Source organism: Myxocyprinus asiaticus, chromosome 35 (genome assembly GCF_019703515.2).
Source record: "Myxocyprinus asiaticus isolate MX2 ecotype Aquarium Trade chromosome 35, UBuf_Myxa_2, whole genome shotgun sequence".
Lineage (NCBI taxonomy): Eukaryota > Metazoa > Chordata > Actinopteri > Cypriniformes > Catostomidae > Myxocyprinus > Myxocyprinus asiaticus.
The window spans coordinates 15,661,682-15,684,783 of record NC_059378.1 but is presented as its reverse complement, the minus strand read 5'-3'; the positions used below and the strand labels follow the sequence as shown (position 1 = coordinate 15,684,783).

The 23,102-nt window shown below is 38.1% G+C and overlaps 2 protein-coding genes across 8 annotated transcripts in view; one reads left to right on the top strand and one right to left on the bottom strand.

The window, feature by feature from the left end:
- Positions 1-12,039, top strand: part of si:ch211-51h4.2 (uncharacterized) — a 156,435-nt gene extending 144,396 nt beyond the window's left edge. For both annotated transcript variants that reach the window (XM_051672423.1, XM_051672422.1), the window contains 5 exons: positions 4,684-4,798; positions 8,078-8,201; positions 8,391-8,460; positions 9,266-9,369; positions 10,944-12,039. In XM_051672423.1, coding sequence (XP_051528383.1) covers positions 4,684-4,798; positions 8,078-8,201; positions 8,391-8,460; positions 9,266-9,369; positions 10,944-11,106 — 576 coding nt within the window. In that variant the 3' untranslated portion in view covers positions 11,107-12,039. The remainder of the gene's footprint in view (positions 1-4,683; positions 4,799-8,077; positions 8,202-8,390; positions 8,461-9,265; positions 9,370-10,943) is intronic.
- A 2,392-nt stretch (positions 12,040-14,431) lies between these two features.
- The window catches only part of tbl1xr1a (TBL1X/Y related 1a), a 76,545-nt gene continuing 67,874 nt past the window's right edge, over positions 14,432-23,102 (bottom strand). For 4 of the 6 annotated variants that reach the window (XM_051672425.1, XM_051672427.1, XM_051672424.1 and 1 more), the window contains 14 exons: positions 22,349-22,451; positions 21,607-21,752; positions 20,193-20,412; positions 18,992-19,124; positions 18,715-18,856; positions 18,546-18,609; positions 18,366-18,463; positions 17,706-17,766; positions 17,449-17,570; positions 17,273-17,347; positions 16,966-17,093; positions 16,323-16,488; positions 14,927-15,028; positions 14,432-14,811 (listed from right to left, as the gene is read on the bottom strand). In XM_051672425.1, the coding sequence (XP_051528385.1) occupies positions 14,785-14,811; positions 14,927-15,028; positions 16,323-16,488; positions 16,966-17,093; positions 17,273-17,347; positions 17,449-17,570; positions 17,706-17,766; positions 18,366-18,463; positions 18,546-18,609; positions 18,715-18,856; positions 18,992-19,124; positions 20,193-20,412; positions 21,607-21,752; positions 22,349-22,406 (1,542 nt within the window). In that variant the 5' untranslated portion in view covers positions 22,407-22,451 and the 3' untranslated portion in view covers positions 14,432-14,784. The remainder of the gene's footprint in view (positions 14,812-14,926; positions 15,029-16,322; positions 16,489-16,965; positions 17,094-17,272; positions 17,348-17,448; positions 17,571-17,705; positions 17,767-18,365; positions 18,464-18,545; positions 18,610-18,714; positions 18,857-18,991; positions 19,125-20,192; positions 20,413-21,606; positions 21,753-22,348; positions 22,452-23,102) is intronic. The other 2 variants (XM_051672428.1, XM_051672429.1) reach the window with 1 other exon arrangement.

The following is a 23,102-nucleotide window of genomic DNA, read 5'->3' as shown; positions in this document are numbered from 1 at the left end:
TACAAAAACAGTAAAATCATGTCTTCTTTATCAGTTATATTAGTCTTCATCTACTTACTCATCCTCATGCCATCCCAAAACTGTATGACTTTATTCTTTATTCCATGAAACACAAAATTAGCAGAATGTCCAAGCTGCTCTTTTCCATATGTCAAAAGCATATAGTGGCCACATCTGTCAAGCTCCAAAAAGCACCATGAAAGTACCTTAAAATAGTAAAAATATATAATTTAATACAAGTCTTCTGAAGCCTTTTGATAGCTTTATATGAGAAACAGAAAGAAAATTAGTCATTTTTTGCTGAAAATCTTACCCATAGCTCAGAATCTCATGTTTACACATATTTAAAACAGTTTAGAAATTCTGCTAAGGACATCTCCATGTGTGTTCCATGGATGAAAGAAAATCAAATGGGTTTGGAATGGCATGAGGGATGAGGAAATTTTTTTGGGTGAAGTACCACCTCTCTTTAATAGCTTGGCAAGTGCCTGTGCTAAAATGTCAGTCAAACTTTCAGTTTTTTTTTTTTTACATTGAGCTCTGTCGTTCTGCGGCAATTGTGCTCTAAGTCCTGTGTCTGAGAGTATTTGGTGGCAGCAGAACAGAGGGAAAGTCTTAAACAATAATGTGCCTGAGGAGCCAGTAGTGAGACAGTGCCATGAGCAAGAATTTGTGATCTAATTTAGAAGCAGTGAGGCGTTGAGTCTCCTCACTGCGGACTTTTGGCTCCCTGCACTATACCTTACTTTTCCAGAGCGACTGGCCCAGGGCATTGGTGCTCTTCTGAAGAATGAACCTGGTAGATGACAGACTGTTGGCATCTTTCATAGATGACCACTGAAGATGTTTGGTGTTTTAGTGGGAATTTATTATTATGAATATGGTTATTTATCACAATAGTGTGAGCAAGAATAGCCAGGATACCAGAGTAAATATGTAAGCTGGAGTAAGAGAGACAGAAACACATGAAAAGAGCCCAAGGATGGTTTGCCGGGCTGAGATTTCAGAGACAGGGCTCAAAGACTGAAATGTCAGATATGAGTCAGAACCGCAAACCACAAAGAGATCGGGGCACTCACACACATACACACATTGGTGCGGCTATCCTTATGAGGACTCTCCATAGACATAATGATTTTTATACTGTACGAACTATAGATTCTATCCCCTAACCCTACCCCTAAACTTAACCCTCACAAAAAACTTTCTGCATTTTTACATTTTCAAAAAAACATTGGTTAGTATGTTTTTTTTAAGCAATTTGCATTATGGGGACACTAGAAATGTCCTCATAAACCACATTTTATAGCATAATACCCTTGTAATTACCAGTTTGTAACCTAAAAAAAAGGTCCTTGTAAACCACCCAAACCCACCCACACACACACACACACACACACACCAAGAGAATACACAAACTTGTTTTATATCATTGTGGGGACTCTCCATAGACTTCCATGCATTTTATGGATTTTATACAGATCTAATGATAATTTCTATCCCCTAACCCTATCCCTAAACCAAACCCTCACAGAAACCTTTTTGCATTTTTACATTTTCAAAAAAACATTGTTTAGTATGTTTAATAAGCCATTTCCCTCATGGGGACCGCTGGCTGGGCACCAAAAAGTAGGTGATCTCAGGTTTTACTATCCTTGTGGGGACATTTGGTCACCACAATGTAGTATAAACATGAATAGAACAGAGAAAGACTATACTTGGAAGGATCTGAATTTTCTAGCCCACACAGAGCCCGTTTGAGTTCAATTATTTTTTTATTGATGGGAAAAAATGACTTTCTGAATCAAAGTACTTTTAACAAGTTGTGTTTTTCAGTGTGCAATGCCTTTGCCCAGAGCACAAAGCACTGTTGAGCATGAAGTTTAGCTTTGTTTCTCTCTAAAAAAGCTAAGTTTTTGCTTTAGCTCAAAAATTGCATAATGAATTAATGAATTCTCATCAGTGCTGACCTTTTAAACTTCACCCCTACAGAGCTCTAAACTCTTTAAGCTTGCTCTGGAGCAGATGTACATCAGGTCTGGGCCTTGGTTGTTTTGTGGGATAATGAAAAAGTAGACAAAATCATGAAACACAAGCAGAATGAATTTATGTAAATCATTTATAAAACCATTCTTAAAGGGATAGTTCACTCACAAATGAGAATTCTGTCACCATTTACTCACCTTGTTATAATGTTGTTCTAAACCCATATAACGTTTTCTGTATACACAAAGGGAGAAGTCAGAGTGAGTAAATGATGACAAAATGTTCATTTTGGGGTGAATTATTACATTAAAATCAAACTGCACAATTTAGGTAAGAATTGTTTTCTGCTTGAATTTCATGAATGAAGTGTATTGTGCTTTTCATTTTCATGATTTCTTTTTTTGCAGGTTTGTGCAACATCCCCTAAACTCACTGCAGTAGTTCAATTGTGCTCAAAAAGACAAATAGCGTCATCTAGAGATTCTCTGGTGGTATTACAGCTTTACAGTGTATTTGTGCAGAGCTGTTTGCCTGTCATAATTCCTCTTTCCTCAAGAGCAACATTTTTTGTTCGTTCTTCTTTTGTGTAGTTTGATTTGAAAAGTAATTTGTCGTCAGTATATCAGGATTTAACTCAGAATGGGGCTGTATTTGGGTTAGGAAATGTAGGTCTCCCCAAGTAAATTCTTTCTCTATTTCTTTTTTTTTTTTTTTTTTTATAAAAATGTGTGTGAGTGTCCTGATTCCACTTTTAATAAACAGAATGTTCAAAAATAATTAAATAAAGGGTGGGATTGTGTATACCATAATGAAGCTAACATATTTTGATGAAAGATTACAAAAAACAAAACAAAAATTCTTCTTTGTAATAATATGCACTGATGATTTGTGCACAATAAGACCAGGAACATGCAAGAAATAAATAGGGTCGATTTTGATTATATGTTGTCTTTATATGCAACAAATATATTGAAAACCCCTTCTTTTTTCAGAATCAGAATCAGAATGAGCTTTATTGCCAAGTATGCTTACACATACAAGGAATTTGTCTTGGTAACAGGAGCTTCCAGTGTACAACAATACAAAAACAATACAAAAACAGCAGCAAGACATAAATAATAATAAAAAAATTAAACTAATTATACACATACGTAGACACACACACATACACAGTTACACATGGGTAGTGCAAATCTAATACAATCTGTTATGTACAGTGTAAATACAAATCTGTTATGTACAGTGCAAATGTTTCAGAGGAATGAAATGGCAGAAGAGGTTGGATGTGTTGGATAAATATAAAAAAGACTAAACTGTGTATTGCACATAGTTATTGCTCAATGGGGCAATTTTAACTGTTCATGAGATGGATAGCCTGAGGGATAAAACTGTTCCTGTGCCTGACGGTTCTGGTGCTCAGAGCTCTGAAGCGTCGGCCAGAAGGCAACAGTTCAGAAAGGTAGTGGGCAGGGTGAGTGGGGTTCAGAGTGATTTTTCCAGCCTTTTTCCTCACTCTGGAAGTGTATAGTTCTTGAAGGGGGGGCAGGGGGCAACCAATAATCCTCTCAGCAGTCCGAACTGTCCTTTGTAGTCTTCTGATATCTGATTTCGTAGCTGAACCAAACCAGACAGTTATTGAAGTGCAGAGGACAGACTCAATGACTGCTGAGTAAAACTGTATCAGCATGCATATATATATATATATTTATATATACACACACACACACACACACACACACACACACACACACACATATACTTTTACAATCTGGTTATCAGTTGCCATTAAACTGCACTGCTTTCCAATTTCTCAATTTAAGATATCATTCTACAGCTGATATCTATAGATCAGGGCCCAGTTGCAAGAAACCTCTTAAAGGGATAGTTCAACCAAAAATTTAAATTCTCTCATCATTTACTCACCCTTATGCCATCCCAGATGTGTATGAGTTTCTTTCTTCTCCTGAACACAAAATAAGATTTTTAAAAGAATATCTCAGCTCTGAAGGTCCTCACAATGCAAGTGAATGGGTACCAAAATCTTGGAGGTTCAAAAAGCACACAAATACAGCATAAAAGTTATCCATACGACTCCAGTGGATAAATCCATATATTCAGAAGTGATATGATAGGTGTGAGTGAGAAACAGCTCAATATTTAAGTCCTTTTTACTATAAATTCTCCTCCCTGCCCAGTAGGTGGTGATATGCACGAAGAATGCGAAACACCAAAAACAAAAGAAGAAGAATGTGAAAGTAAAAGTGGAGATTGATAGTGAAGAAGGACTTAAATATTGATCTTTTTCTCACTCACACTTATTATCACTTCTGAAGTTATGGATTTAACCACTGGAGTCGTAGGGATTATTTGTATGGTGCCTTTAAGTGCTTCAAAATTTTGGTACCCATTCACTTGCATTGTATGGACCTAAAGAGCTAAAATATTCTTCTAAATATTTTTATTTGTGTTCAGCAGAAGAAAGAAAGTCATACACATCTGGGATGGCATGAGGGTGAGTAAATGATGAGAGAATTTTCATTTTTGGGTGAAGTATTCCTTTAAGAAAACCTTTGGTGACTTGTAGCCTTCCAATTTGAACTAAGGCTTTTCTTAACTTGTGGGGTTTCTTGCCGGCGACTGCAGTTATTGTGACTTCAATTCTGACATATAAAATGATGAGTGCTTTTTGTTCCACAGATCATAACTCAGAGGTACAGCCGGTTCTCCTGGGTGGCAGAGCTGATCCAGATCTTCATCACCATCAGTATAACCGTCAGCTTCCTTGTGATGGGCACTGCCATGAAGCACACAAGTGTGTTTGTGATTTTATTATTCTTTGTCATGCATGTGTCAAAAACATAACACATCACGACATTTAAACTTTCAAAATGTGATGTATTTGAGTGAAGCAGATCTCCATCGGGATTTGCTTGGATTGTGAAAAGTGATTGTTATATACCAGAATGGAGCAAGTAATTTCAGAGGCAGAATATAAAACATTTGATCTAACCGACAAAGCAAGTTTTGATACCGCCACAAAGTTTACTCTGCATGCCACCTATGAATGGCTTACATATAGTAATAGTCTCTGCATATAAATAATTACACACCTCACTTACATTGGCAACATAAAAATCAGCTCTTAAAAGGTAATATAAATAAATAAACTTTATGCTTACTAATTCCTTAAATCCAGATTTACATTAAGCTGCTCAGTGGGAATATTCTTGAAACACTGCCTTTGTGTCCTACATGAGCCCCAGTCTCCCATTGAAGGTTATCTGTCTCCAGTCCTGACTCAAACTGCTCTTGGCTTTTTTAAACTGCCTGCTGCATCTGTCAGAGTGGCTGAAGCCTGTATCTGGGCCCAGTCCAGCAAAGCTCTCAGCAGAGGGTGTCAGCGTGAATTATGTACAACCCATGGCTCAACAGCGTATGAATTCAAATAGCCTTTGTAACACATCACAGTGAGTTGCATGTGACATATTCCATCTGTTAATTTTGAGTGAGTGCAGTCTCACAACTGACTAATAGTAGCTAGTGTGCAACAGTATTGTTTTGCAAAAAGAGACTTTACGAAGTAACTGTGATGCTGCAGAGTATGTTCATTGAAAAGACTAATTATTCTTAACGTGAGATGTCAGTGAGAGAAAGAGTTGTCACATGTTAATTATAACCTGGAATGTCTTCTTCAAATAAAAAAAATCCCACATTCTCAATTTAAAATGCAGCACAAAGAATGTTCCATGTTCAATAGCTCATGTTAAGCTCAAACAACAGCACTTGTGGCATAATGCTGATTATCACAAAAAATTATTTTGGGCTTTCCTTTCCTTTATTAAAAAAAAAGGTAAAAATCTGGGTTACAGTGAGGCACTTACATGTGGAGTGAATGGACCCAAACCATAAACGTTCAAATATTCACTGTTTGAAAAGCATAGCCACAAGATGATTTTAGTGTGATAAAATTGCTTACCAAGCTTTTCTGTGTAAAGTTATATCCAATTTTACAACTTCATTTTCATGATGATGAACGCTATAAACATTAAAACCCTAAAACTTGACAGCCCAAATAATACACTATTTTTAGAGAAGAATTAATGTGTGCTTTTATAAAATCAAAAGCTTCACATTTCTGACTTCAAACCCTTTACAGATTGGCCCATTTAACTGCAATTGTAAATGCCTCACTGTAACCTTATTTCTTGCTATTTTTAAAGTAAAGGAGGGATGAGTCTAAATAATTTTTTGTGGTTATCAACAGTATGCCACAGGGGTGTAGATTCTGGGGGGTAAGGGGAGGTAACCCCCCAATAATCAAGACAAGCAAGTACTGTTGCCAGGTAGGCAGCGGTATACAGAGATGATATTTTCGGGTAAATCTGCATTATTTTTTACAGAAATTATGTGCTTTCCGTTGACGCAATGAATTGTGGGTTGAGATAGCCAATGAAGATACACCTCCTGCATCTTCCGAATTCCTGTGAAGGAAGGTTTCATTTGAAGGCTGCAATCAGAGTGTCCTACTTGGTTTCCTGAAATGAGACAGCCTCTGTGATGTATGCAGCCGACAAATGCGACCTCTGGAGCACAAAGTCTCCGAAACAAGACACAGCTCCTGTCTTTCACCGGAGCTCATCAGAGTTGAGGTCTGGGAGCGAGCTGCGCAACTCTAAAGCGACACTACACTTGCTTAAAAATCATTAAAAGGAGCTGTCGGTTAATTATGATTTGACGCATTAACTCGCACCCCAATTAGACTTGTTTATTTAATAATGCGTCATCAATTGTGATAAGTCTTGCCGGTCCCTATACAAAAATCGAGAGTTCTGGCAAATTTGCAGCAAATTCGCCACTCGTTATTTTCACATGCAAATTAGCTTTGCCGCAAACTCTTAATTGTCGTTAAAGGTTTGCTGCAGGTTCACCACTACTGGTGAAGAGCTGCAAACTTCTGGTAAACATTTGAGGCGAATCACAAGCTCATTTGTATGTGAAAATAATCATTGGGGAATTTGCGGCAAGTTTGTCAGAACTCTAGATATTTTTGTAAGTGGTGGTATGGACGCCACCATCTTTGATATTTACATAAGTCCTGTCACTACGGTTACAGCTGTTGGAATTTTGGGTTGTCAATCCCAAACATCGACTGTGTGAACATGGCCTTAATGACACCTGTGCTAAAAAAAAAGCAGGCGCAACGAATAAAACAGAATGCAGGTGTCTCAAGATGCATTTTTAAAAAAAGTATTTCTTTACATTTTGACTTGACACTGTCTTAAAAATGCGGCGGTCCTACACGAGATGGTACAACGGTCAAAGACATCCGTTCAGCACATATTTAGCATAACAATTGAAAGACAGCGCAGACGCATGAAAAAACACGTTCATTGTAAACAGCCCCTGACTTGTCTGTTCATACGTGCCTGTGAGTAAGGTCATTTGCGTGAAAAAAGTTTCACCTGGAAACTGAGCTCACTCATGCCCATACGTTAAACAACTCTTCCTGATCGCGCACTGGGGGCAGTGGTTTGAACTTCGGTAAGCACAGACTGATTTCAGCAAAAATTTCGACCTACTGTTGCCAAATTCACAGTGAGATCAGTCTTGTTCAACGCAATAAAGCATTTACGTGATAAAATTTCTCTACCAGGTAAATCTGATTTTTTGACCTAACCAGCCGAGACCACAACATGAAACAGGAGACAGGACATTTTGTCGATCACTTGGTTACAATGTCAGCAGCGTCATGATGGGTAGCCCTGCCCACTGTAAAATCTCATTGGTCCAAAATCCAACTCCTCACTACTGCACATTAAACATCAAATATTTTCTGACTGGCTGTGATTTTGTCATGTTGCACAACAGTTTCATGTTCTGTGCGGACAGACAAATTCACATCTGGTTAAGGCACAGTGTTACTCATTCGTATGTTAAACGCTCTGTCAGAGCTTTCTCTAGTGTGGATGTGCCCTAATGTTACCCTCTGGAGGGAAATGTAACTAAGTGTTGCATTATTTTCTGTTTGTTGCATGTAGCCATCAGAATACTCAGTGCAAATTTCATGTCCCAACATCATCTTTCATTTCAGTCGATGGCCTCGTCAGCACACACTGGGCGGAGAATGCAGAATGGATGGCAAAAATCAGCACGAGGGTATTTCCCCATAGCGCACAATGGAGGACATTAAGCCAGAGCTTGCTGCATTGTAAACGGTAAACTCTGGATTCAGCTCTGGCAGATCATTTTACAGACCATATCTTTAAGCTTTTACTGCCATCTCTGCTCACACAGCCAACATATTCCTTTACTCTGCTAATAGAAAATCTTTTGGAGCATTAAAGCACTGGCTTTGATTAATCATAATGATTCCCCGATTTTCCCTTTGCTTTCCCCTTTTCCAGGTTCTTTGGTGGTTTTATGTCCTTTCTGGCTTTCGGACTTATGTTTGTTGTTTCGGCTTGTGATCCAAAGGTCGGTGCATTTTTAAACTGATATACGTTGACATTTATCATCATGTGTGATGATCCATGTTAAGTGGGTTTGAATCATCTCTTTAGCCTTTGGTTTTAAAATGTGATATATTGCAGTAAGAGCAAGGACGCACAAAGATTAACCTAACAATAAAAAAACTGGCAAGCAGCTTGGGCTGCACGATTTGGCCAAAATATCATATTGCGATTATTTTGTCAAATATTGTGATATTATAATGTTTTAATTTTTTTTTATTATATAAAATATATATTTGAAACACTCCAGCCTTTATTTTGGCAAAAAACTGAAGTAAGACCTTTGGTTTCTATGTGTAGTTCACAATAGTTTTGAAATATGCTTCTCATTCCAAATCTGGTGGAAAGCTGTAAATCTCTGTACACAAAACCCAGATGTCGTCAAATTATATTAGATTTGTATAGTTAATTATAGTAGGCAAAATTTGTGGAATTACATGAATTTGCGTGATGCGTATGTATAGTACGACTGCTAAAACACTATATCATGAAGACCCGCTGGTGCTTGGAAAGAGCACTGCTCATTCCCATTGACTATTTGAACTCACGCAGACTTCATTATTTAATAAAATCACATCCATTTCCGGTTTAATAATCGCATTAGGTCACTTCGCAATTTCGATTTTATTTTGATTAATTGTGCAGCCCTACAATTAGCCACTAGTTATAAGGGTGAAAACAATTCATTGATTCCCTCATTTCAACCATTCTTAGTAGTTTTGTAGTGACACGATTTAAGGTAACTTTTCATTTCATTCTTCATTGTACAGGGATTTGTTGTAATGCTTGACAAAGTGGTTTCCTTCTCCTTAAACACTGAAGTGGGCTTGTTCATCTTTCTCATGCTCAGGACCTCCAGATCACAACGCTTCAAGTGGGTGAATTTGAGCATTTGTACATAAATGGCACACAAAAGTACACACTGCAGCTAAAGATGGTTGTCACTCCCCTTCTGAGTGCTTAATTCCATTTTGTACACAATTCTGTAATTTACAGGAGTGACAACTGCATTATACAACTAAAATCACTCACTAAAAATCCAGGTAGTGATAATCAATTTTTTTTATTGTGTGCAGTGTGTACAGAACCAAACTAGTTGTTAACACAGTGATGCCACTGACAACGCGCACTGATGTGCATCTCTGTTTTAATGGAGCAGTGCAAGCAAATTACACAGCAAAATATTTCTATCTAAACATCCTTAAAGGAATAGTTCACCCCAAAATGAAAATTCTCTCATTTACTCACCCTCACGCCATCCTAGACATGAATGACTCTCTTCTGCTGAATACAAACTCAGATTTTTAGAAGAATATCTCAGCTCTGTAGGTTCATACAATGCACGTGAATTGTGGCCAGAACATTAAAGGTCCAAAAAAACACAAAGGCGGCATAAAAGTAATCCTTATGACTCCAGTGGTTAAATCCATATCTTCAGAAGCTATATGATAGGTTTGGGTGAGAAACAGATCAATATTTAAGTCCCTTTTCACTATAAATTCTCCTCCCTGCCCTGTAGGCGGCAAAATGCATGGAGAATTTGAATCGCCAAAAACAAAAGAATGTGAAAGTGGGGACTGATAGTAAAAAAGGACTTTAATATTGATCTGTTTCTCACCCACACTTATATCACTTGTTATGAAGATATGGATTTAACCCATGGAGTTGTATGGATTACTATTATTCTGCATTTATATGCTTTTTTGGAACTTCAAAGTTCTGGACATCATTTATTTCTGTTGTAAGGACCTACACAGCTGCGATATACAGTAGGTGGTGACAAATCAGCATTTAGTCATAAGTCATTTAATCACTGATTCAACTGATTCCTTACAAAAACAGCTGTTCACCACCGAAACAATGGAAGCAAACGAGAACGATTAACACTTAAAAGATTAGTTCAAAAACACCGATTCATTTACGTATGTAATGGTTCAAAACCAGAGTATGAGAGCAGCGTAGAGAGTGAATCGTGTTTGATGCATTGCTTTTCTTGCTTTTTGTTTTTTTCAAAATAGTCGCTTGCGGAGAAGAAATGCATCAACTATCCGGCCAGTTTTTACCTGAAAATTAAGTTATTTCATATTATTTGCTTGTAGAACTGTTGTATAAAATTAAGAAGCAAAATTGTGTAATATAGTAACTACTGGTTTCAGAGAATATATCTAAATCTAGCTTTAAGCATGAACCTTGTCAAATTTGGTTAGATTTATGCTTAATACATGGAGGGGAAAAAAAGAAAGAAAATAGCCAATGAGATAAGAAAAATACTTTGGTGAATCCATTCTAAAGTGACTACTGTATTCTGCACACACAGAGAACGATAATTTAAGGTATTCATTCCTGAATTCTAAGGCAGTTGTCAATTGCCACTCTGCAGTGTGTACGTGGTTTGTGTGCACGTTTGTACGTCTATCCTCTCATTTCACCACTCCTTCCTGTTTACAGACATCTGACAGTGCCTTTGACAGTGAATGAGAGACTATTCAGGCTCCACTGGCTGCTGCCCATCTACTTCCTGTTTGCCGTGGCTTATGACATTTTCCAGAGTTTTCTGGAGATAACAGAGAACATGTCTCACATCCTCCATGCCAATTCTTCTCTCCTGTGAGAAACGCAGAGAAGACCAACAAAGACCTTTCTGACTGGATATCAGGTGGGGCACCAAATGCTGCTGAGATCCCTCAGGAAAGGACAGTTATTACCACACAATGTGCCAATGACACAAGCCAAACAAGCAGAACACAGATGACGTCTCCAAAACTTCAGAGGATAGCATGTCTATATCAGGAACTGATCATAGGATAAGACCAAGGCAATCCTGACCTGAAACTTAATTTAAATTTTTTTTTTTTTTAAAAGTACTGCACCAGTTGTGGAATTTGGGCAGAGCACACTATTGTTTCTTTTCTCTGTTAACAATCCACACATAAGATTTATAGATGTTCAAGCAAAATGGCCCCTCTTTCACACATGCTAAGAATATTTCATGTAACCTCTTTCATTTAAATCCAGTAAATTACATGAGCCCTCAGAGTTAGAGAAACATTTGTAGCATTATTTTGATTACAACCACAATGCAGTGATTAAATCTGATGCCGCACCATCAAACCATAGGAATGTTTCCAGAAGTGCTGCTACTTAAAACTAAGAGATATCTTTTGAAAAATCATGGGCTATTATTGCAGTCCAGTATATCATTTGTGCTTTAATGAGCAGGCAGGACAGCTTTGACAAGGAATAAACTACACAGGACATGGAAGGGGTGTGAGATGTGCTTTATAGTAGAAATATTTAAATCACTCAACTACAGCTTATTTATTCACCTGCAAATCTTTAAAATTGTTTTTATTGACATTATAATGTAATAAAAGTTTAAAGCTATCTTGTACTTGTACTAACTCATCTACTAGTTTACAAGTGTTCTTTTTTTCAGATTCCAACATGAAATCAAAATTGACTGATTTTTTTTGTTTTGTTTTTTTAAATACACATTCCTGGTCTTATTGTGCACGATTCACAAATACACGTTATTCCAAAGTAAAACTTGTTTTTTTCGTAATTTCACCCTTCATCCGAAATAACGTTTTTTCCCGCATTCATTTAAAGCCAGGTTACGTTAATGTAATAGAGGTTACTGCAAACATAGCAAATACAGTCAGACTTGAAAAAGAAGCATTACCATTGGTCTCTCGAGGGTAAACTTGACCTTCAGAGCCCTGCCCAAAAGCCTCCTAAAAAGTGGGTGCGGGTGGTGTTTCAGAAGTGCAGTAGTCCTCCACAATCAACTGCACACTTGCATCCAGGTCTGGCTTCTTTCTGGTACAGGACACCCACTTTTCACAATCCAAATCAATTGTGTAGAATCAAGTCCCATCCTACTTTTGTTTTTTCCTCAAATATAAAGTTTCACTCGGCAATGTCACCTTACGGAATTAAAATGGGTTGTGAATGCTGCTTTATGTTGAATTGAATGACTCTGAAGATTATTTGAAGCCTCACAATTATAGAGACCTATGTAATCAAATAAATCAAGAGAATAAAAAAAACAGCAATAATATCAAAATATACTTTATTTTGGACTCCAGATCTGATTCAAATGACAACAGATCAATGCAATGCAAGGGGGGAATTTTGCAACCAAAAACGTTTGACTGGGGAAACAAAGATCAAGTGCAGGGGACATCCGAGAACACATCGGACTCAGAGTGAGCAAAACTTAGGTCTTAGCTGTACACCCTCCAACCGATATGGAATTTTTTTTTTTTCTTATTTCTTTACTCTTTTTTTTTTTTTTTTTTTTTTTAGCTACAAAGAAATAAGAATTACAAAAGTTTGAAAAGAGTACAAAAATTCCAGGGGACAAAACAAAGTAAGAATAATGATTAGAAATGACACCATGAGGAAAGAGTGATAATTGTGGGCAGGCAGACACTGGGCCGAATACAGAGGACAGAGTATGACTGAAATACCTTCTGTTGTCAGACTGCAATAAATAGTGTTCAGATTTGTTTTGTTTTTTTATCTACTTAAAAGAAGTCCGTTGTATACAGATCTCAAAATACTACACCTGGTATAAAATGCAAGGTTAAATGTCACATGATGTCCTAAAAATAACTCGAGTAAAGAAATTTAGAGACAGAGCGAACAAGCCTCATTTGTGCACTCTTGGAGCATGTGACTAATTCTGTTTCCTCATTGGTTGAGGCATCAAAAAGCTTAATGTCTTCACATTGAGAAAAGCAAAACCACATTAATATGGACAAACGACTACTCAGAAATAGGACAATTTTAAATGTCAAAGAGATTTTGAAAGGTGTCGTTTCTAGTACTGCTGTCCTGATGCATGTGAGGTAAACGAACATTAGCACGACTCATTACATGGTAGAACGATCATATGACCAGATGTTACATCACATGGTGTGCCAAAAATCCAGAATGACATTTTTTAAATTAGTTTTGAGATTGATGAAAACTTAACAGCGTGGGAAAGCATTCTTGTCATTGGCTTTCTGAGTAATGTACTTAGATGTTTGTTGAATGTCCCGCACAACACAGACTTGCTTAAAGCTTCAGACTTTCCAATGAAGAAGTTCTCAAGATCATACGAAAAAACTAAAAACCTTCCTGTGTAACGGAGAAGCGAGTTTTGTTTTTTGACACAGGTGATAGACAAAAGGCAAACTAGTTACAAAAGCAGAAACTAAACCACTTCTAACAACCTGTAAGTAAAAATTCCAAATATTAAAAAAGTATAATTCTTGATTTGCACACAAATATAACCGATACAACAAGAGAGAAACCCACTGCTGTAGTGAAACAGGATAAAGAATGAAATTGTGTGAAAAGCCAATCAGCTGATGGTTTGTTTACAAAATGCAAACCTACATCTACATGCATGTCATGCATGTTCCTGGGTCACAGTTAGGCCACATGTCTTGATCTGAGAGCTAGATCTTAGAACTGTTTACCATTTACATTTAATTTGAACTGATAAGGGAAACATCTAACAACTAGATACAGTAGTATGAGTGAACGGATGAAATTCCTTTAATTGTGTGCGCTTGTCTTCATTTTCTGGTTTATTCCATAAAATGTACCTCTCTTTTGGGGTACAACAGGGTGGGGGTGGTGGCAACTCAAATGACTGCAGTAAAATAACAGTACCACCATAGCATCAAAAACTAAAACTGAAGAAAAAGATAAAATTGATTTTTTTTTTCATGTCCCCACACTGTTTGAAATCACAAAATGCCCAGTACCAAAAGACAGTAAATAAGTGTACTTGTGTCAAATGAAGGAAAACAAAGAGTCCTGGAATCATGCAGCTGTGACTTCAAATAAAAGAGCTAAGGTGTGAGAAAGAGAGGGGTTGGGGGAGAAAACAAAGAAAATGTTGATATGTCTACACACTGAAACGGAACTACCAACGAAGATTAAAATCCTTTCGTTCATTTATTTTGATGAGATTGGTTTTGAAGAACAAATAGTAAAATATCTTCCAAATTTGGTAAATATACCAGTCCTTCTGTCTTTCTTCTTCCTCTGTTTTATTGTTTTTTTTTTCACCTGTGTCACTTACAAAAGTCATTTGAATGTCTCTGGTTGGAATCACATCCTCTCTGCTCGGTGTGGTGCATCAGGGTGCTTGTTTTTGTTAGTTTGTCTGTCTGTCTGTCTGTAGTTGCTGGCCATGGTTCACTAGGGACTGTAGCAGTTTGAGGGTCAGGGACAGTCATTTTGGCTATGTACACATTCATAGTCGGTCCATGGCTTCCAGCAAGCAGTGCTATTTCCGCAGATCTAATACACAAACCTACAAAAAAAAAAAAAAAGAAAAGATTCTTAACACTTCAGCAAACAAGACAATGAGCATGGACACATATAAATATATTTATGTCCACTCAGGTGATATAAATCTGCAAACTTACAGAGCCGTCCGACGCACTTGCTCCTACTTTGTCTCCTGCTGCGTTCCAGCAAACTTCAAAAATGCCCCCTGTTCCCCTGTAGCTATGGACTAAAGCACCAGTCTGTGGAAATGACACCAACATAAAGGGTTTATTGGGGGCTTTAGACAAAAAAATACAGAGAAAAGGGCGAGTAATGTAAACACAGGTGGTCAAAGGAGATGCACTTGAGCGACCAGGTGTCAATGATGTCGTCTTGCCGAACCACTTGTGATCGGAACACCCAAAGGAATAGTGCACCCAAAAATTACAATTCTCGTATTATTTACACACCCTCATGCCATCCCAGATGTGCATTACTTTCTTTCTTCTGCTGATCACAAATCAGATTTTTAGAAGAATTTGTCAGCTCTGTTATTATGCAAGTGAATGGTTACCAGAAATTTGAAGCTCCAAAAGCACATAAAGGCAGCATTAAAGTAATCCATAAGACTCCAGTGGTTTACTCCATGTCTTCTGAACTGATATGATAAGTGTGGGTGAGAAACAGATCAATATTTAAGTCATTTTCTACTATCAATCTCCACTTTCACTTTTTTTCACTTTTCTTTTTTGCCGATTCGCATTGTTGGTGCATATCGCCTCCTAATGGGCAGGGAGGAGAATTTACAGTAAAAAAGACTTAAATACTGATCTGTTTCTCACTCACACCTATCATATCGCTTCTGAAGACGTGGATTTAACCACTGAAGCTTTATGGATTATCTTTATGCTGCCTTTATGTGCTTTTTGGAGCTTAAAGTTTCTAGTACCAATTCTCTTGCATTGTATGGACTTACAGCGCTGAAATGTCCTTCTAAAAATCTTCGTCATTCACATCTGGGATGGCATGAGGGTGAGTAAATGATGAGAGAACTTTCATTTTTGCATGAACTATCTCTGTAAAGGTGGAGTAAGCGATTCCTGAGACTGTTGATAATTGAACTCAACAGCCAAACAAACACACCCCTCCCTTCAGTGCTCCTTCAGAAGCTCCCCCCCAACTGGGCTAGCTGACCAAAAGACAAATAACCACAACTGCCCCCTGTTGCTGGTTGGCTGGAATAGTGTTGTGTGGATCGGTCCAATCCACTTTGTTTATTTTCCCATTTACAGATTGAGTGTACAATCACCAGAAGTTTCTTCAGCGCACACAGAACGGACAGCTAGCGGACCGTGAAGAGATATTCGTGGAATTTGACAAAGTGTACTGGATTAAAATGACTTACTCCACCTTTAATATGCGGTGCAAAGAAACACTGCTGTGCTATTGGTCCAAAAAATGAAGAATTTTCAAAGATGGATACTGTGCTTTTGCCTTGTATAAACAGCCAACCAAATATAGCATTTCTTCTGTGACGAGGCAGACCAGTCTTACTTGTGTGTTCCAGATATGGACACACTTGTCGAAAGAACCGCTGGCTAGATGGCGTCCATCAGGGCTGAAGGCCACGCTGTACACGGGCTCCTGGTGTTTGGTTAGTGTGTGGATGCAGATGCCTCGATCTACGTCCCATAGCCGAACAGTGGAGTCAAAGGAAGCACTAGAGTTGTAGAAGTACAAGATCAGATTTTGTAGCTTGTGGATTTATTTAAAAGTATGCCCATTTATTAAATTACAAAATACAATTAGTGAAGACTGAAACGGCTTTATCTTGTATTTGAAAAAATACTATACATATTATATTACTTAAACATAATACTATATTACTTAAATTATCCATTGAGAAGGCTGTAGGTAGATTTCAGAACTGACACAAGGGGGAGTGCTAACACTTCTGTTAATATGGCAAGTGGACATCAGCCAAAAAACTCAAAATGACCAAATATTGGCTTATTGTTCACCTGGACGATATATCAGTCTATTACAGTCACAATAGTGAACAGTCAATAGTTGCTGACTTTCAACATTCATATAAGCAATGAGACATTCATAAAACAATGCTTTATGTAAGCACCTAAAGCACTTGTTGATTATGACATGGTGGGGTATCGTGTAGTGTTCATGGATGGTACTCTACCTAGCCAGCATTAGATTGGCATTGGGGTTGTTGGTTCCTGGACCTGTGGGGCTCCATTTGATAGTGTAAATTTCTTTGCTGTGAGCTTGCAAATCATGAACACAAGTGTCCTGTTTCATACTCCAGATCTAGAACATTTGAAGAAATAATCGTTTAGACCACTGCAAGAATATTTTGCATTTCCACATGCTAAAATGTGTGTCATGGGCTTACACTGCTCTTCGTTCTGCAAAACAAAAGATTTTTACTTGTATACTGTGTAGCCAGCATGGATGCAACCCACTGACAGATAACACGTGGCTTTTACCTTCAGAGTCATATCATCAGAACACGATGCCAGCAGGTTGCCAGTTGGATCCCATTTGATTGCATTAACTTCATTCTGAAAACAAAAAACACAATAAGAAGGTTAGAAGTTCATCTCTTTGGAAGACTCGAGTTGTAGGAAACAGCAGGAAGGTGGGATGAGCAGACAGTTCTTACTGTGTGTCCTTGGAATGTCTTAATGGGTCGGTCCTGTCCTAGTTTGCACACATGGATGCACATGTCTGTGCTACAGGAAGCAAACGTGTTGTTGCTCTGCCAGTCCACGTCCAGAGCAGGTGCTGTAATAAAAAAAAAAAACATGACTTACTCATGTGTCTTATGCAAGGCAGAACTGCTACAGCAGATTCTCAGAATAGTGAATTGGTCACAATATCAATGTAATGTCAAAAGTATGAACTGGAATGTGTGTTAACCTGAATGAAACGGGAACTGCTGTTTGGCTTCTCCTGTGTGAGCATCCCAAATGATTGTTGTCTGTAAAATAGAACAGTGACAGAAAAGTAGAATTAAAGGTGAAGTGTGCAATTTCTGCATCACAAACTGGGCTGTTTGCCCAGGGTGTTCTAGGTGGTTGCCAAGGCATTGCTAGGTGGTTGCTAGGGTGTTCTGGGTGGTTGCTTACTGGTCCAAATGTCTTTATGATATTCTAGTCCCTAGATAAATGTGGGGCCTCTTTTCATGCAAGTCTGTGTGATTTTTCACCTGTTTATTCGTCTACCTTAATCTTAATCTTGAAAAACAACACACCTCTCCTCAAAAGCCACACGATTTGAGGGCATCATTCATATCCGTAGCACAAAAGATTGCCTTTGGCCAAATAGGTAGAACTACCCCAAACTCACGCCATTGGTTGGGCCAGAACTTGACATGTTGCTCAGCTCACACAGAGCAAGGCTTTGATAGCGACACATAGCTAGTGTATACACACTTCAGGAAATTAACTACAAATGTACTACAAGTCATCACTGCACAATAAAGTGGGATAGGAAAGTATTTAAACAGAAAGAATTACTTCACCTTTAACTGGGATTAATAACAATACAAACTTTAATAGCTTAGCTTTAGTTCCTCACCTTATCAACACCAGCGCTAAGGATAAAATTTCCTTTTTTGTTCCATTTTAATGCAAATATTGGACCTTTATGTTGACCCAGAGTACTGGCCAGATTACCTGTAAAAAAACACTTATCAGATTGCTGAACTGACAAAGTGAGAAAAGCATGTTGCAGAAGGTAAACAACTTGTTTACTTACCATCTTTAGTCCATATTCTTGCAAAGCCGTCATAAGAGCCTGTGGCTAAAAGTGTGCCTTCACTCTATAAAACAACAATCAAACAAGAAAAAAAGGCAATTTCAGTCTTGCATAATCCATAGAGATGGATTATGTAGAACAGGATGAGTGTTGCCGGAGCAGAACTCACATTCCAGTCTAATGATGTGACGTCTTTGTTGCTGGGCACGTCTTGTCCACCTTCCCGTATGCAGTGCCTCAGAACGAGCTGTGTGGAGCTACTACTGCTGTTCTCACTCAGATTCCAGATACGTGCTGTCGAGTCCCCAGACCTGCAGAAAGTCAGACAGAGAGAATTAAATAACACTGCATCTATTATTTTCCCTTTGTGTCGTCATCACTCAGCATGAAAAAGTAAGAGCAAAAGAGAAGAGCCAGAGGGGTGAGTGGCCAGTAAATCAACTGACCCAGAGGCGAGCAGGTCACTGACGGGGTTCCAGGCGCAGATGAAGACCTCGGACTCGTGACCTCTCAGCACCATGGCTTTATTTTGAGGGATCTCCACATCCACATCCACCTCCATCATGTCTGCATGGTTATCTGAACAAACAGAGGGCCATGAGGACATACCAGGCAGACAGCACATGACATCCATCATTGAGAGGCTGGATGCTACGGCTTTTTGATTTAAAGCCATTTTCAGTTCAGCTGCTGTGAGCCTCCATATCGTGATGAAAAATAAGAGCACTTAATCTTGAATCCAAACCTAATGTTGAGTCTAAACATTCAAATACACAATATAGCATGCAGTGGCAACTGATTTAAAATGACAGTTTCAGTCGCTAGCCTCGATGTGGTAATGAAAAACCTAAACATTTAAAAAGAATATTCCGGGTTCGGTACAAGTTAAGCTAAATTGACAGCATCTGTGGCATAATACTGATTACCACAAAAATATTTTGACTTGGCCCTCCTTTTCTTTAAAAAAGCAAAAACCTGGGATACAGTGAGTCACTTAAAATGGAAGTGAATGGGGGCCAATTTTTGAACGTTAAAACTACTCACCTTTTCAAAAGTATAGCCAAAAGACAAACTAAATGCCTGTTAACATGTTTTTAGTGCGATAGAATTGCTTAAAAGTGCTTTTATAAAATTATTTTTCACATTTCTGCCTTTAAACACTCCAAAAATTGGCCCCATTCACTTTTGTAAGTGCTTCACTATAACTTCCATTTTTGTTTTTTCTAAAGAAAAGGAGGGATGAGCTGAAATAATTTTTTGTGGTAATCAACATTATGCAACAAATGCTGTCGATTGAGCTTAACTTGCATTGAACCAGGAATATTCCTTTAATCTAGAGTGCAAACTTGATCTTAAACTCAATCCCGAGTCAAAGAAATTAGAAAACACTCAAACACACACATAGACATGCATTTGATTTAAAGCCACATTTTCAGTAGAGCTTATGTGAGCCTCAATATCATACTGAAAAATCTAAGCACTTTATCTTGAGTCTAAACTTAATATTGAGTGAAATACACACTGAAATGTCACATTATTAGGTGACGATGACAAAACAAACGTGATCAACAACAACAAAAACATTGCAAAGCCTTCTAGACTCGTTAGGTACGACATTAAAATAAAAGTTACTTGGTCTAGACTCACTAGGTAAGGCGTGAGCACCATTCTCTTCTCCGTTTGCGGTGTTCTCTCCGTTTTTGGCGTTACCCTGCATGTTGGCGCTGGTTGCAGAGGGTGCTGCGGCGGCCTGCTGCTGGGCCAGTTTGTCTCGGTACGCCTGTTGCCGTGTCTGTACGACATCAGGCATCACCGCATCGATCAATGATAGAGACTCAATTGGCCGCCCATCGAACAGCGTACCGTCCTGCAGACAGGACAGGACAATGTATTAGCCATGCACTTCTCATCTAACGTTAACAATTCCATAAATCATAAATTATATAATTTAGACCAGTGGTTTTCAACTAACTATGCTTCAGAACCAGTCTTGGGTGTAATCCAATTACAAAGTAATTAGTTACTGTAATAAAATTACTTAGTCAAAAAAGGTAGTGTAATGCATTACATTTTAAATGCTTGTAATCAGATTAGTTACTGACTTTCAATTAATTTAATTACTTTGAAATACATTGTAGGGTTATGCTTATTTCTAATATAATATTTATGTACAATACATGTATAATGGCCATGTAACGAGTCACTGTGAAGGAGAAATGTGAGGTGCTGAATGTATGACAATGAACAAGGAAGAAATATAGACATTATTTTGAATTCGAGTTATTAGTAATGTGGATACTTTTTAATGAAGTAATTCTTAAGTAACTTACCCAACACTGTTCAGAACCCAGATTTTACATTGGGCATCAAGTGTTGACCAATACAGTATTGTACAAAAGGAAACAAAAATGTCCTTAAAGGCAAATATTGAAATGCATGTGCCAAATAATATGCATCATTTGTAACATTGTCTCATTTAGATGGTTTCATGCTCTCGGTAGCCAATTCACATTGTGGTTGGTACAAACCATGTTTATCCTAGTTGCAAGTGAATCCATACTTGGGTCATATTTTCTTTTACCTTGCATAGTTTTTTTCTGGGTTGTCAAGGATGAGGTTCATAGGTCATGTTGTCATGTCATGCAAAATACCCATCTTGCCATCTGCCTATTTTGGCAAGTTTCTACCAAGTGACAAAGTTGATAAGCCTATTTTTTTTTCCTATTCTAACTATGAACCTTTATATGGTAACTTGCATTTTGTTAGTTGCATCTATCATTGTTTTTCCACTGTTGTCCACAACCTTATATTAACAGACCTGACATCTATTTTTAGGTCATGACTCGTGACTCACTAGTAGTGATTTAGAGCACTACTTTTTGTTGCTTTCTGCAAGATTTTTGTTAGCATTAAAAGCAATTGCATTATCTGCATTTCTTGTTTCATAAAGGACAGTTATAGACCAATAATATTGACTGTAAATAATAAATGTTAATTATCAAAGCTTTTTCGATGCACATGGATCAATACAGGTTGCTTGCAATCAGAGTAGTTTTCTCACCTCATTGATGCTGACTTCAGCCTCCACGTACTGCAGGCCCTTCTGGATAATAGAGATCAGGGCAGCAGGGGGCACTAGGGCACCGTTGATGTTGGACTGGCTGATGTGGCTCTCGATGCCGAATGTGAAGGCTGAGTGGGAAAACCCTGCCAGAGGGAAAGATAAACATCTTAGTGTGACGCTTGCTGGGATAAACTTTCTCTCTAGTTTGCGGCTACGGAGAGGGTTTCATGTGTGCTCCCATAAACAACACCCTGAGTGTGAATGCTCATAATGCGGAGTACAATTACAGCCCAAAAACCACAGATTAAGACTGTAAAAGAAATGGACAGGACTGTGGTATGTTATATAATTGTGTAGTTGTGACTGTTTTCATATACAAGATTTAAAGGGATAGTTCGCCCAAAAATGAGAATTCTGTCATCATTTACTTCATCTCATGTTGCTCCGAACATGTATGACTTTCTTTCTTCAAAGTGTGATGTTAAGCAGGATGTTCAGGACTGACAGCATCAGTCCCCATTCACTTTCTTTGCATCTTTTTTCCTTACATTGAAAGTGAATTGATACTGAGGCTGTAAGTCCCTAAAATTCTGCCTAATATCTCCTTTAATGCACCCCTGATGAAAGTCATATAAATCTGGAACACCATGAGCGTAAGAAAATGACAGAATTCTCATTTTTGTTTGAACAATTCCTTTAAGGAGCTGTTTTGAGGCCTTTTTTGGTGAGAAGCACCTACCTGACTCCTGCAGGTATCTATACACCAGGAAGTTGACCTCATCACTGCTAATACTCATCTTCACACTTGCTTACACCATGAGGTCAGCAAACAGGACACAAGCCTAAGAAAATAATGATATCAGAAAGTTGTCTCACAGAATGATGCTATAAAATGAGAACAGAAGAGCTGATAATGCAAGGCTTTCTGGCATCAACTCAAGGGACTTTGAGAGTCATCTGGTGTATAAAAGGCCTCTTTCACAGTGCAGGAACCTGAGTGTGTTCTCTGCTGCCAGAGGTTACCAAGGGCTTCACTGCCCTGCATGGCTGAATAACAAGTTGTAGTACCCAAAGTGACCATCACCCTGTGATGGCGATGTTGCATCAAAACTCCAGAGCAGGCGAATGCATCTGCCACTGAAAATGTTTACATGAGGGATACTACCAAATATTTCTGTGTACTATGTCTGACACACTGTGACACTATTATGACTCTGGCTTTAAGGATCTGCCAAAACATCAGTTTACACTTACAGATGTATTTATTAGCACGAAAATGTATTTAAAACTGACCTGGATTTGACACTTTACAATTCTTGGATATTGCACCAGAGTATTGCAAGGACAGATTGTTTACAAAGGTGCTATCCCTTTCTAACATAGTACAGTGATCCAAAGAACACAATGTGTTTAGTCTAATGACTTCTGGATATATTTGCTCGTTTACATTCTAGGTTTGCTTTTTCGAATAACATTTCACAGATGCTCTTTCT